The sequence below is a fragment of the Mustela lutreola genome, chromosome 1, assembly GCF_030435805.1.
Source record: "Mustela lutreola isolate mMusLut2 chromosome 1, mMusLut2.pri, whole genome shotgun sequence".
Taxonomy (NCBI): domain Eukaryota; kingdom Metazoa; phylum Chordata; class Mammalia; order Carnivora; family Mustelidae; genus Mustela; species Mustela lutreola.
This window is the reverse complement of record NC_081290.1, coordinates 95082921-95097097: the sequence shown is the minus strand read 5'-3', so window position 1 is coordinate 95097097 and position 14177 is coordinate 95082921. Positions and strand designations below refer to the sequence as shown.

General features: G+C 35.8%; 1 protein-coding gene across 1 annotated transcript in view; it reads right to left on the bottom strand.

Moving 5' to 3' along the window:
• Nucleotides 1-14177, bottom strand: part of LOC131828777 (bifunctional heparan sulfate N-deacetylase/N-sulfotransferase 4) — a 246817-nt gene that overhangs the window by 84819 nt on the left and 147821 nt on the right. The window contains exons 4-5 of the mRNA XM_059169785.1: nt 9887-10072; nt 7680-7808 (exon numbers count right to left, since the gene is read on the bottom strand). Coding sequence (XP_059025768.1) covers nt 7680-7808; nt 9887-10072 — 315 coding nt within the window. The remainder of the gene's footprint in view (nt 1-7679; nt 7809-9886; nt 10073-14177) is intronic.

The following is a 14177-nucleotide window of genomic DNA, read 5'->3' as shown; positions in this document are numbered from 1 at the left end:
AGGAAGTTATCCGAACGTTAAGTGGACAGATGCCTCGCTATTCTTTTGAAATGCCATTCAAATGGCCCTCATATCATTTAATTTTCTATTGTTAGATTCATTTGGGCAAAAACAAGTTGGTATCGAAGGAAATCAAGAAACCCTATTCTTTGCAGTTTGCTGAATCAAAAGATCTAACACACAAGAGTAATGTATAGGAATCAAGATGTAAAAATATATTCCAATTGTATTTTCTTTCTTATGGTAGATTAGAAAATAATGACACAGGTAATAATTTAATTTATTTTTTTTAAGTTTATTTATTTTAGTAATCTCTACACACACAACATGGGACTCATATTCATGACTCCAAGACCAAGAGTCCTATACTTTTTCCAACTGAGTTAACCAGGTATCCCAGAAAATAATGATGTATTTTAAATTGTGCACATAGAAGCAGGATGTCTGCTAGAGTTATCTAAAAAAAAAAAAAAAAAAAAAAAAAAGAGAGAGAGAGAGAGAGAGAGAAAAGGAGAAAAGGAAAGAAAAGAAAAACTCTTGAAAATACTTAAGGAAAAAATATCAGAGACTTTTGAGTGCAGAAATAATACAGGTCTATTCTAGAGGGGACAATGCAAAATAATGTGAATCCCTAAGTTGAAAGCTAGACAATGAAACTGCCCTGGTCTTGGTGTGGTTCATGCTCACCACCCCACCTCTTTTGTGATATGATATCATTTTTTTAAAAAATCATAGTTAACACACAATGTTACCTTAGTTTCAGGTATATACATAGTGATTAGACAAGCCTATACGTTATGCTATGCTCACCACAAGTATAGATACTACCTGTCATTATACAGTGTTACTGTAACACCACTGACTATATTCCCTATTCTGTGCCTTTCATCCTCATGACTAATTAACTCCATAACTGGAAGCCTGTGCCTTTCATTCCTCCTCACCCACTTTGTCCATCCCCTACCCTCTCTACCCACTGGCAACACCAGTTTGTTCTGTGTATTTATGGTCTATTTCTACAGAAAGGTTTGTGCCTTTTTAACTGCAGAGCAGAGTTGTGGAAGTTATAAACCAGAAAAGAAAAAAACAAACAAACAAATAAACAAAAAAACCCCAACAACTATATGTGAAACTTTTCAAGGTTATTTAATCTAGTTCCCTTCCTTTAGGCAAATGAACTCCCAAGGCAATAAGAAAGAACTTTATAGTTGTTGATTCTATTTTAAAGTACTCTAGAGAAGGAGATTCCAGGACATTCCCTCCTATACTTTTTCCAGCTTTTATTAGCCTCATAGGATGTTTGCATACAAATGAATCCAGACACCACCAATCTATCAAAATAGTTCTGCAAAATCTAGCAGTAATATTTCTTTTGGTATACTGGTGATGGAAATTTTTTTTCTTCTCAATACATATCCCTCAATACATCCAATACTGAATTACTTTCTGTTTTGTCTCATTTTTTTATTTGTATACATGTTAAGCTCTCTTTTTCTTTTCCTCTGACCTTACAATCACAGAGTATAACCAATTAATAATGCTATTTTGTAATATTTAACAGTTAATATTTAACATTAAACCTACTTCATATTTTTTAATGTTTACAATGAAAGAGATATACCCCATGTCTAGTTGAATAAAAATAGAGTCACAGATTTTCAGCATCAAATGAGATGTTAAAGTAATAGATTCCTTATTCCTACAACATTTCTTTTTGGGAGAATTCAATAACAAAGTACTTAATATGTCATGATGCCGCCCACAAGTTTCTGGCAGATTTAATCTACTCTTATATAATATTTATCCTTATATAATGCTGGAGTTATATCACTATTTTCTTTGAAAATAATTTTGGGAGTTTGCATTATTTCCTATTAAATTTCACCTTGTTAGATTTGGTCTATCATTCTAAATATGCTAGGAAAAAATGGGCATTAATATTATCTGGAGTATTTACTATTATTGCTAGCTTTGTGTCATGCTGTCTATATCCTTACTCATCCATTCATCGACATACAAAAAACCCAATGCTACAAACAGAAATCTATACACCATTTAACAAATCCATTGAGAAAATTACCATATAAAAAGATGTCATATATATGATTACTATAGTATTCCTGTGATGTGAAAGTATAGAGCATCAATGAAAAAACAAATTAAAGCTAGATTGGCCTTTAATCTTTACAGTTTATGCTAACACTAGTAATCACTTATCCTACTTATAAGTCCTCACAAAAATAAATTTTCCACAAATTAAAGCTAGATTGGCCTTTAATCTTTACAGTTTATGCTAACACTAGTAATCACTTATCCTACTTATAAGTCCTCACAAAAATAAATTTTCCACATTACAAGTCAGTTGGACCAGTAAGTAGAGGAAGTGGTCATCTCCAGGTGATTTCATGGAGGTTGAATGCTTCCTAACAAATACTTATTTTCACAAGGGACTTTATTTAAAATAATGCAATCATAGACCTCTCCTTGGGGAACTGTCTCTGTTAGAATACAAATTAGCATATTAATCAAATCAATACCATACTTCACATCAATGAACTTTCAGATTTTTTTCTTGAGCATGATTTTGGTGAGAGTGTAAAGAGATACTTTTTTTTTTTAAATTTAGTTAACTCTTTTATTATAGTACATGAGTTGCTTTAATTTATTTAATTTTGAGATAATTTGGTAATTATTATTAATGGTAGAAAAATTAATAAAGGCTTGAAAACTGTCTCCCAATGCCTCTGTCCTCATTCTTTCACTGTCAGTTCTCCAAGTTTCTTCCCTTGACTTGTTCTTATCAGTGAACTTTCTAGATACTTTTAACTCTAACAAAGAATTCAGGCTGGAGGAAAAGAATAGATCCAACGGGAGGTTTGGGTGTCAGCATGTATTTCCTCTTTTTGTTTTTGTCTTTCCTCACTCCATCCCCGTCCTAGCCAGACATGCTGGAACCATCTAACCTGAAACTGTAATTAAGCATGCTGACTATTTCTTTTCTCTGTATCAGTGTATTGATCATAGCCCATCACTTAAGGAGCCTCTCTTTTCATAATAGGACACAAGCACGGAAAACTTCTAAGCTTACATTCCAAGCTTCTTCATTTACCACTCCCTCCACTCTTTCACTATGGCCCATTTTATTTCATTCACATTAAGTCTTTCTTCTGGTGTGGTGGTTAATTTATGTCAGCTTGACTGGACCACAGAGTGACCAGATTATTTGCTCAAATATATTTTGGGCGTGTCTGTGAAGGTGTTTTGGATGAGATTAAGAATTGAATTGGTCAACTGAGTGAAGCAGATTGCTCTCTAATGCGGATGGACCTCAGCCAATCAGTTGAAGGCCTGAACAGAGCAAAAAGGCTCACCATCCTGTGAGTTACAGGGAACTCCTGATTGATGGTCTTTGAGCTAGAACATTGTTTAGTCTTCTCGCCCTCAGATTTGTATTAAAACATTGGCTCTTCCTGGGTTTTTTATATTGCCAACCTTTAGCCTGGAAATACACCATCAGCTCTTCTTCTCCTTCTTTTTTTTTTTTTTTTTTTTTTTTAAGATTTTTTATGTATTTATTTGACAGAAAGAGAGAGATCACAAGTAGGCAGAGAGGCAAGCAGAGAGAGAGAGAGAGAGGAGGAAGCAGCTCTCTGCTGAGCAGAGAGCCTGATGAGGGCCTCGATCCCAGGACCCTGAGCCGAAGGCAGAGGCTTAACCCACTGAGCCACCCAGGTGCCCCACCTTCAGCTCTTCTGATTCTCAGACCTCAGGTAAGTCCTTAGGACCTGAACTAGAACTAGACCATCACTTCTTCTGGGTCTTTAGGTTGCCAACTGCAGATCTTGAGACCTGTCAACCTACATAATTACATGAGAAATTTCTTTATAATAAATCTCTCTATGTCCCTCCCACCCCTCACTCCCCTGGTTCTGTTTCTCTAGAGAGCCCTGACTAAAACATCTTGTAACCTCTCCCTACACAGGTCTGGGATTAATCCCTATTTTGGCGAGTACCACCAGATGCTGCCGGTACCTGTCTCCCCAGAGAGCCAACAAGTAATATCTCCCTAGATTGCTTATGGGTGTACACTGTCCATGTTTTAAGCAACATTTTTCTTTAATTTCACATCTTTTTGGGTCACTTTTTATAAGATACAGTCTTTATGGTACCATACTTTATGATGTCCAATATTATCCATACTATTGACCATCTCTAATATTGTTCTTTCTGCTGTGTCTATCCAGGTCTCTCTCCTTTCTGATGTGTCATATTTTGAGTTCACCATCAATTCACAATGATGAAGCAAGCACAGTTGTGAACAGATACAAGAAAACTTCTGAAACTTCCCTCTTCCACTATTCCATCCTGCCTATAATTAAAATCTATCTTTGTGACACTGATAATATTTTTAAGCAAGGTTTGCAGTAGTTTTTGCATTATTTTCTGAGTTCACCAGTTTGTTAGAAATACTAGATGCCAAATAGTCTTCCATTTTATTTAAAGAACCAACTATAAGTCTCTATAAGAAATTATCCTTTATGAGGGGTTTGGTACTGAATTCAAAATAAAAAAGAAGTTTTAAATTCATCTCTTCAATGACAAGTAGACAGGCATTCATATAATTTATAGCAATAGCAATCAGATCGGAGGGCAAGAATTTTAGGGAAGGTAATCATCAGTGCTCTGATGCTTATCCACTTCCCCTTAGGAAATGGTTAGAGAAGGTTTGGGGTCAAGAGTGTAGCCCTGGGAGGTGCCTGGGTGGCTCAGTGGGTGAAAGCCTCGGCCTTCAGCTCAGGTCATGATCCCAGGGTCCTGGGATTGAGCCCCGCATCGGGCTCTCTGCTCAGCAGGGAGCCTGCTCCCCACCCCCCCGACTGCCTCTCTGCCTACTTGTTATCTCTGTCTGTCAAATAAATAAATAAAATATTTTTTAAAAATTAAGTAAATTAAAAACAAAAAAGAGTGTAGCCCTGGAATGAAAAAGATATGAAAAAATGACCCTTGCCTTTATGGAGTTCAAATTCTCAACTAGTGAGGAAAGAGATAAACAGAAAGGTTTTCCAAATTTGCTTTCATTAACATACACATTCACACCTCAGTTTCCAAAAAAATACTTACAGAAAATTCAGATATCTCTTAAGGGTCATTGAGTTTGAATTATACACAAATATCTCAGATTTATGTCCATAAGGGATATCTTTGAGGCACATTGAAAATTATCTAGCTCAACTAGCTTGTTTCACCGAAGAGCAAGCAAGCTCTGAGAAATGATTTATTGCAAAAGATTATAGAGCCTGCAAGCTGTTCACCAGGATAGTGCCACCCCAAAACAACAGATCTTGTTTAAATTTTGTTTTGTTTTCAGTAACTATGTCATTTGAGGGAAAGGTGTTTTGATTATTCATATTTATTCACGCTTAAAGCATTTTAACCCCCACTTCCCAACCCTTTTAATCCAATTTACAAGTTTTCATTTTTTACATAAAGTAGGTTTTATTTAATTTCTTCAGGAATTTAAAATATCGTAGAAAGGGGCACCTGGGTGGCTCAGTGGGTTAAGCTTCTGCCTTCGGCTCAGGGTCCTGGGAATGAGTCCCACATGGGGCTTTCTGCTCAGCAGGGAGCCTGCTTCCCTCTCTCTCTTTCTGCCTGCCTCTTTACCTACTTGTGATCTCTCTCAGTCAAATAAATAAAAAAAAATCTTTAAAAAAATACCATAGAAAAATTATCTAAATAATTCATTTTAAACAGACCTTCACCACATACAACCGAGCTGTCATTTTGTCTAGTGCATGAATCTTTTTCTCTGAATCTGAAAATTTGTTACATTAAACAAAGTAGGCATAGCATATGACCCACTACTTCGTATTTTTTATGTGCACTAAGATGTGAAAGAGGAGATGCTTTTGTAAGACCAGAGAAATGGAACACTTATGGGAGAAAAATTAGAAAATAATTTCTGATAATTTCAAAATAATTTATTTTGAAAAATAATTTCAACATTATCTTAATATACTTTATACTTGATAGACATTCACCTTGATATACTTTTGCACACATAAAAGGAGGTAAAATTAAAAATAGAGCTTCCCTATGACCTTGCAATTGCACTACAAGATACAGATATAGTGAAAAGAAGGACCATCTGTACCCCAATGTTCATTGCAGCAATGGCCACAGTCACTAAACTGTGGAAAGAACCAAGATGCCCTTCAACGGACGAATGGGTAAGGAAGATGTGGTCCATATACACTATGGAGTATTATGCCTCCATCAGAAAGGATGAATACCCAACCTTTGTTTATCAACATGGATGGGACTGGAAGAGATTATGCTGTGTGAAATAAGTCAAGCAGAGAGAGTCAATTATTATATGGTTTCACTTATTTGTGGAGCATAAGGACATGCGGAGATGGAGAAGTGAAGGGAGTTCGGGTTAAATTAGAGGAGGAGATGAACCATGAGAGACTGTGGACTCTGAGGAACTAACTGAGGGCTTTGAAGGGGCGGGAGATGGGAGGTTGGGTGAGCCTGGTGTGGGTATTGTGGGGGGCATGATTTGCATGGAGCACTGGGTGTGGTGCATAAACAATGAATTCTGGAACACTGAAAAGAAATTTAAAAAGTAAATAATTTTTTTTTAAAGGAAATAAAATTGTAAAACTTTGAAAGATAAAAGGACACAATTAGAGAAAAAATTCTCCATTTTGATGATCTCCAAATAAAATTAGTGGAGATTTTAAAAATAGGCCTCAGATGACCCTGGTATACAAAGATAATACATAGTAACATATTGTCAATGCGATTTTATAAACATATATTTTTATCCCCAGGGGTACAGGTCTGTGAATTACCAGGTTTACACACTTCACAGCACTCACCAAAGCACATACCCTCCCCAATGTCCATAATCCCACCCCGTTCTCCTAAACCCCCTCCCCCCAGCAACCCTCAGTTTGTTTTGTGAGATTAAGAGTCACTTATGGTTTGTCTCCCTCCCAATCCCATCTTGTTTCATTGATTCTTCTCCTACCCACTTAAGCCCCCATGTTGCATCACCACTTCCTCATATCAGGGAGATCATATGATAGTTGTCTTTCTCCGCTTGACTTATTTCGCTAAGCATGATACGCTCTAGTTCCATCCATGTTGTCACAAATGGCAAGATTTCATTTCTTTTGATGGCTGCATAGTATTCCATTGTGTATATATACCACATCTTCTTGATCCATTCATCTGTTGATGGTCAATGCGATTTTACATTGTGTTCATTTAGAGACTGAATTGTGTGTGCCTACTGAGATCTTGAGTCAGGAGCAAAGTTTATGGACAAAATATGCATTCACTGATAACATTGTGAATGATAATTTTGAACTAGAGAACTGCATATTATGTCTTTACTATAATTCAAGAATAGAAGTCAGCACTGAGATGTTATATTACATTTAGTTGCTAAATTCAACATATGCCTCTCAACAAATCTGTGCTTTTCTTGATTGAAGATCATAATAATTAAAAATCAAACTTGAGTAACTTGGAGATATAATCTAATTTCCTTCTAGTAGGGCTAGTATTTACCAACTATTCTTGTGAAAGGATTGGCAATGGAAACCAAAAGAAACAAGTATTTGAAAATTCTCATGTTATTAAAAAAATAGTGTAAATAGAATACTTACCGGGTTTAGAAGGATTGTGAGGAAAAGTTCACCTCCTCTGATACTTTTATCCAATTCTTGGGGTCCTCCCGGATATTCTTTGTAGAAAATAGTGTGTGTGAACAACCCGCAGGTCTGTCGAGGGAGGACCTAAGGAAGAAGGGGGAAAGCAGCAGCACGCACAATACTTAATTAAGAGCTCTCCCACTGACTCATGACTTCAGAGTCTGTAAATTATCATTTCCTGTTGTAAGTAATCTTTTTTTTTAAATTTTATTTATTTATTTGACAGAGAAAGAGATATCACAAGTAGGCAGAGAGGCAGGCAGAGAGAGAGGGAGGAAGCAGGCTCCCTGCTGATCAGAGAGCCTGATGCGGGACTCGATCCCAGGATCCTGAGATCATGACCTGAGCCCAAGGCAGAGGCTTAACCCACTGAGCCACCCAGGTGCCCTCATTTCCTGTTGTAGTTTCCTTGGGTGCTAAAGCCAAATCTTACTGAAATCAAGATCTGGTATTGGTGTAATGATATAAATATTAAGGAGTTGCCAAATCAAAGCTATAAGACACATAGGCTAAAGCATTGTCATGAAATGCTATAATTTTTACCCACCATCTCACTTATGTTAAAGGACTGGCAAAAAATAAAAGCCTTCTTAAGATTAATTTAATTCAAATATAGAGATCCCCCAAGTTTACATTTTTCATGGTATTAGGCCATTACTTTCCTCGCTTCTGAATCACAATCTTACATAGTACTCAGTTTCTAAGACTCAAAACAGTCCGTTTTCAGCACTTCTACCACTTCTATAAATTTTATTTTCACTACACTCAGATTTTAAATTTTAGTCACAGTAGTAGTCAGACCATCTAATGACTACTTCTGGTACATTCTGAGGTTAATTCTGTTATAAATTTGAATGTTCAACAGAGAAAGCAAATAAGTAATTTTATTCCAGAAGTTGATTTTGAATAAAAAAGCTGCTTATAATCTAATGGAAAAATGCATCCAATTGAACAGAGTAACTATAATTCTATTTATTCTTTGCTTAATTTCTATAGTAGCTTGTATTAAGTTCAAACTAAATGAATGCATGTAATATTGGTTGAAATGAATGTTTTTATTTTATAATAATCAAATTCATGTAACTCAATAAAGGGAAAAGTGGTATTTTCACTCTAATTTAAAATTATACAAGAACAATTCTTTCTATACCTCCTGGATTTTTATGAATGTCAATACCACTATTTGCATAATTAATAGCTCCATTTAAGTCTGAGGCTTTTTAAGGTCTTCTAGTACTGGCTGTGGTTAAGCACATGTATTACTGTGTTTTCTTTGGTTTTAGATAGTGATTAGGTAGATAGATAGATTATAGATAGATAGAGAATTCTAATAGCAATCTGAACAATTATTGGGAAGATGCAAATATTTAAAATAGGGAGAAGAGTTTGTAGACCCTTGCTATGATCTAGGCAAATGATAATGAGAACATACCTAAGGCACTGTAATTAAAGATGGACATTTTAAGATGACTATTTTATTTCAAAGTGAAGAATATCATTTTTTCTTCATTCCAATGAATACCTTTAAATTCTTAGGTGAAATTCACTTGATTCTATTCTCATTTATAACAACTGATATACCATTGTTGCATCAGATTATTTTTTAATCAAAATATCTGAAAAAGTATATGTCCACCTCCATTTTTAGAGAATGCAAGAAAAAGAAACATGAATATAAAAACAATATCTTAAGATACTCTTAAGTATCTGAAAACCAAAATAAACTGAGTAGATAAATTTAATTTTCAGATCCTATTTGTTTGACTCTGTCTGTTGCTAGTGTAGTAATTTGGGAGCTATTCTCTTGATCTACAGACTGACACTTTGCCTGGAAAATTCTCAATATGACTACCCAAACAAAAAGACAAGGAGCAACTCCCAAAAGTATAAGGTCCCCAGACAAAACTTCAATTGAGAAAGTACATGGATGATTTGTTTGAAATTAATTTTCAGGATTTTGAGGTTATCTTGAATTTGGCAAAACCGCCCACCATTTACAAAGCAAACCAATAGCCAAACAATGTGTTAACCCGTGGCCAGTTACCACCATGGTATGTTAGGAACTTAGGATACTCATGTTAGAGAGCTCTGAAGTTAGATCTTGTATTTTTTCCACATATACGTATTAAGAGCTTTCATCACAAAAAGCAGTTTATGCTCACCATGATGTTATTGTGAATGAAGCCCTTTCGGTACCGTGCAGGTTTCAAATGTGGATATTCTTCAGTGCTGGTGACCTGAATACCCCAGACCTTCTTCCAAGCTTCATACAACTGAATGTGAACTGGGTAGACCCCTGAGTGATGTGGTGCCACTGCGTAGCCCATGTTGATAGGTATTCCGTGCTCCTAAAAGAAAGCGAGAACATCACATGGAGTGCGGTCAATTGAATCCAATTAAAATTGTTTCCATAAACATCCTTTAGTATACATTGAATTTTATGCTAAGTACAAGAAATCTAAAAACTAACATAGAGCTTTGTCTTTCAGCAGCTCATAATCTTAAAGCACTCTGATGGTCTCATAGACATAGTAAATACTTTGGCATGTGGTATGTGGGTGAGTTTAATTCTGAATTTTGAATACAGAACGTTTTGGAGGAAGATAGGAAGAGAATATGGACTTTCCTCAGATAGAAAAGTAGTGTTACTTGAGCAAGTGCCAAATATGAGAGATGGAAGAACACGCTCTGTGTGTGTGTGTGTGTGTGTGTGTGTGGTGTATCTGTGTATAAAATGTTGAAGACAACCAGAAAACTAAGAATGAACTATAATGAGCTTTTACTGTTAACTAACTAAGGGATTTGGAATAAATTCCATTTAAATAATGTAGATAAGCAAGCTCTCCTGAGCAGGAAGGGACAAGATCTGTTCTACGTTTTTGGAGGAAAGACCCAGTGACAACACATTAAGATAAACTAGAAGTTGAAAGGAAACGAATTAAGGCTGTGCATTAGGAAGTTACTGCAATAGTGAGGAGTAGAGGGAACACGGGTATCCAGACCAGACTGATTATTGGTGGTGCCATTAAAAGCCAGGGGACAGATATCATATGACACACAGTGGTCTTTTGGATAGAGAGGGTAAAGGAAAAAAAATAAGGTTCTTCCCTGGGTTTTGGTTCATAGCAGCTCAATTTACTCCTTAGGAAACATGCACCTCACTATGAGATGCTTGCCTTGGGTAAACAGTCGAGTCTAAAGGAAAACAAGTACAAATTTAAAGCGAGAAAATGGAAAAAAATTACTGAAGAATGATATTACATTGCAAGGTACATGATATAGATCTGCAGTTTTCTAATTTATTCTTTTTTATATTTCTTCCTTTAACTGATTATCTGCTTTATAAGACTCCTTCTAGGATTGAATCTCATCAATGAGGTTATAAATGCTAGTTTACAATATTATATGAAAGTTGATTGAATCAATAAACAGAACACAGAAGTGGTGACAATGGCCATTTATATTTTCCATTATATGGCACACAGCATAGGGAAAGAGTTCAGTCTGGCATAATAAGCAAATGGTGAATGGATCAAATATCTACAGTGCCTACGTCACATGCCACACTCAGCTCAGAAGGTGGGCCCTAAATATTTTGCAAGGCTCCCTCATTTTTCCTTCCATGGAATGACTCTCATCGTAGAGCCAAATTTACCCTCTCTTTCACTAAGACGATGTGTTTTCAAACATCTATTACAATAAATGACTCTGTAGAAAGTCTGTGTTATGAAATCAATGCTATAAAATGAGCTGGAGTCTTTTGCTAGGCACTGGGGAAAATTCATTTCTTGGTTTGTGCAGAAGAAAAATACTTTTCCCAGCTTCTATTTTCAATACAAGGCAAGGTCGGAAAAGTCCAGTAACAAAACTCCTTGGAAGCTGCCAGAGGGACAGGCAGCTACTGTTACTTTGACTCATCGCTGGTAGACAGGTGCTGGGAAAAGCCTTAGTTCTCATGGATTAGTTCCCTATTGCCCAGTGACTTCATCACTAGCTTTCTGAGGATTGGTATCACCAGGTAGCCATGTGGATGCGTTGAGTATGAGAGGCAGATGAACTTCCTCATGGGAGAAATATAAGGTTGACGTTCAAAGACTTTTATGTGGTAAATAGAACTCATGTTAATGATGTGTAGACAAGTACTCCTGATTTGCAAGAAAGGAAAAACAATCTGTTATACTCTCATTACTTTTTCATGATTCATATGGAGTTTTGTAATCATCTTGTCCCATCATTTGCAAAATAACAGTGTATGAATCTGAGTAATCCATACTGTTCGTTGTCCTAGGCCTAATTTTCTATCCCTGTATAATATGTTAGACCTAGAACATTAGATAAGTATGTAAATACTTACATACTTTAAATACTTAAATACTTACATATGACATTACAAATGTCATAGAAACAAAGGGGTGAAAAATAAAATCATGAAGAAAATTGAAATATCAAACAACTGTATCTCCTCAGGAAAAGAAAAAAAAAAGACATTTCAATTTTGACAGGTAGTAAAATGAATTGTAGAACTTTCTTGAAAAACCAGAAGGTAAAAAGCAATTGATTTAGTGAGTAGGAAGGAAGAGGCAGTAAAAGGATTTTATTATATTTATTGATTTCTGGGGGCTCAATGTTATACTGCTCATAAGGTCATCTTATCACACTGACAGCCAGAGCTCAATCAAAATAGTAAATCACACTAGATAATTATGAGTTTATGCTTTTTCAATCTAAATGATAACACAAAATGAAAAGTAATTCCCTAGAAACTCTTTTTCTGTTATCAAGAGGCTTGCTGAACTAGAAACCTTCATTCGTTACTGTCCAGAGCTTCAAACACACTTCACAGAGACTTGGTCAACTAAAACATGAACTAAACATCATACCTATACAAGATAATGAAAATTACAAATTTAAAAGTCTTGTTAAAGTGAATAAAGGAAGCATGCATTTGAAACTATAAGAATAGACATAAAGTGACAGAATAAACTAACTCCAATATGGCATTTATTATTTATTAAAACAGTGCCTCCTATAGGATCCAAGATTTCTGATATGGTATGACACCACAAATATTTACAGTTTAACTTGATTAATTTTTCCCAGTTATGATAAGTTCCCAGTTGACTAAGAAATGAGATAACATGGTGATTTTCAGACTATATAAAAATATAAAAATAAGGTTGCCATTTTTCAAAACCTAGAATAAAATAAAATGTATTTAGCACTAAATACCTAATAGTAACTGCAATGATTTCATTTAGTTTTTCTTTGATCATTCCCACTGATTGTATCTGCTTGCAGTTGATAACTATCTAATATTCATGAAGTGTTTCCACATTTATGTCTAATGAGATCCTCGTGATAACCTTGTGAGGTGGCCCGAATGTTACTTTCAAATGTGGAAACTGAGGCCCAGGGAAAGCAAATGACTCGATCATGTTCCTAAATGTCAGAGCTAAAATTATAACCAAGTCTTCTAAATTCGTAGATTTTTCACTTGCTGTTCTACTAAGTTGCTGCTCCTGTGACCCCTGCCCAATCCAGTTCCAGTTAATAATTGGAAGCACTTTACAGACTAAGAGAATTGACTTTAATATGTATTTCTGAACTGGCACTCCCATCTGCTTGGAGTGGTTTTCACTTGGAGAGATTATAAAACAAAATTCTCCATTTCCCAAACATCTCTGTAGCTATCATTTTTTGTGCAAACACATTTCAGCCCATTAGAACTCAGGACAAATTTCAGAAGGCAGTAGGTGCAAAATGTTAAAGTGTGGCAGCTCCTGGCCCCTGTTGCTGAGACATGAGGTCAGGAAAACAGGAAGTTTTCCTGAAGCAGTATTTGGTACCCAATTGCAGGAAGGCAGTGGAAACTTACTGCTTCTGCCAGAGCTCCCATGGCAGCTTTGAAGTGGCTCTTCCCCTAGGGAACCAGTTCTGTCTGGTTTTGTGAGTCCCCTGAGAAATACAGCCTAGAATCTGCTCCGTCAGCCCTTCTGAAGTTTTTGGAAGTACTTAAATTGCTGAAGAAAAACTCCCTCAGTTTAAAATAACTCCAAGTGGCTTCTGCCTTTATCGTGGAATCCTGACTGATTCAGGTAGTTTTTGCCACTGTGTAATAAGTATGAAAGGTTTAAGGGGTTCATCTGAGATGTCAGTGGTTTGAATTCTTGGAAAACAGAGGAAGAGTTTGCTAAAACACTGGTCAATATTTCTACAAGTAAGCTCATTGATATATGACAAACACCTATTTGTCTAGTTGGATACTCTCATGTAATAATGTAGTATGTATGACTGTTTAATTTTATGTACTGGACAGCCGGTGGTAATGTACAGAGAAAATAAATATGAGGCCCGTTTACTTAAATTATAAATACCACAGGTATTTAAAACAGGTCAACATGTGGTGAAACCATATAATGTAGGTAATATAAAGAAGGGGGAGAAATTCTACTG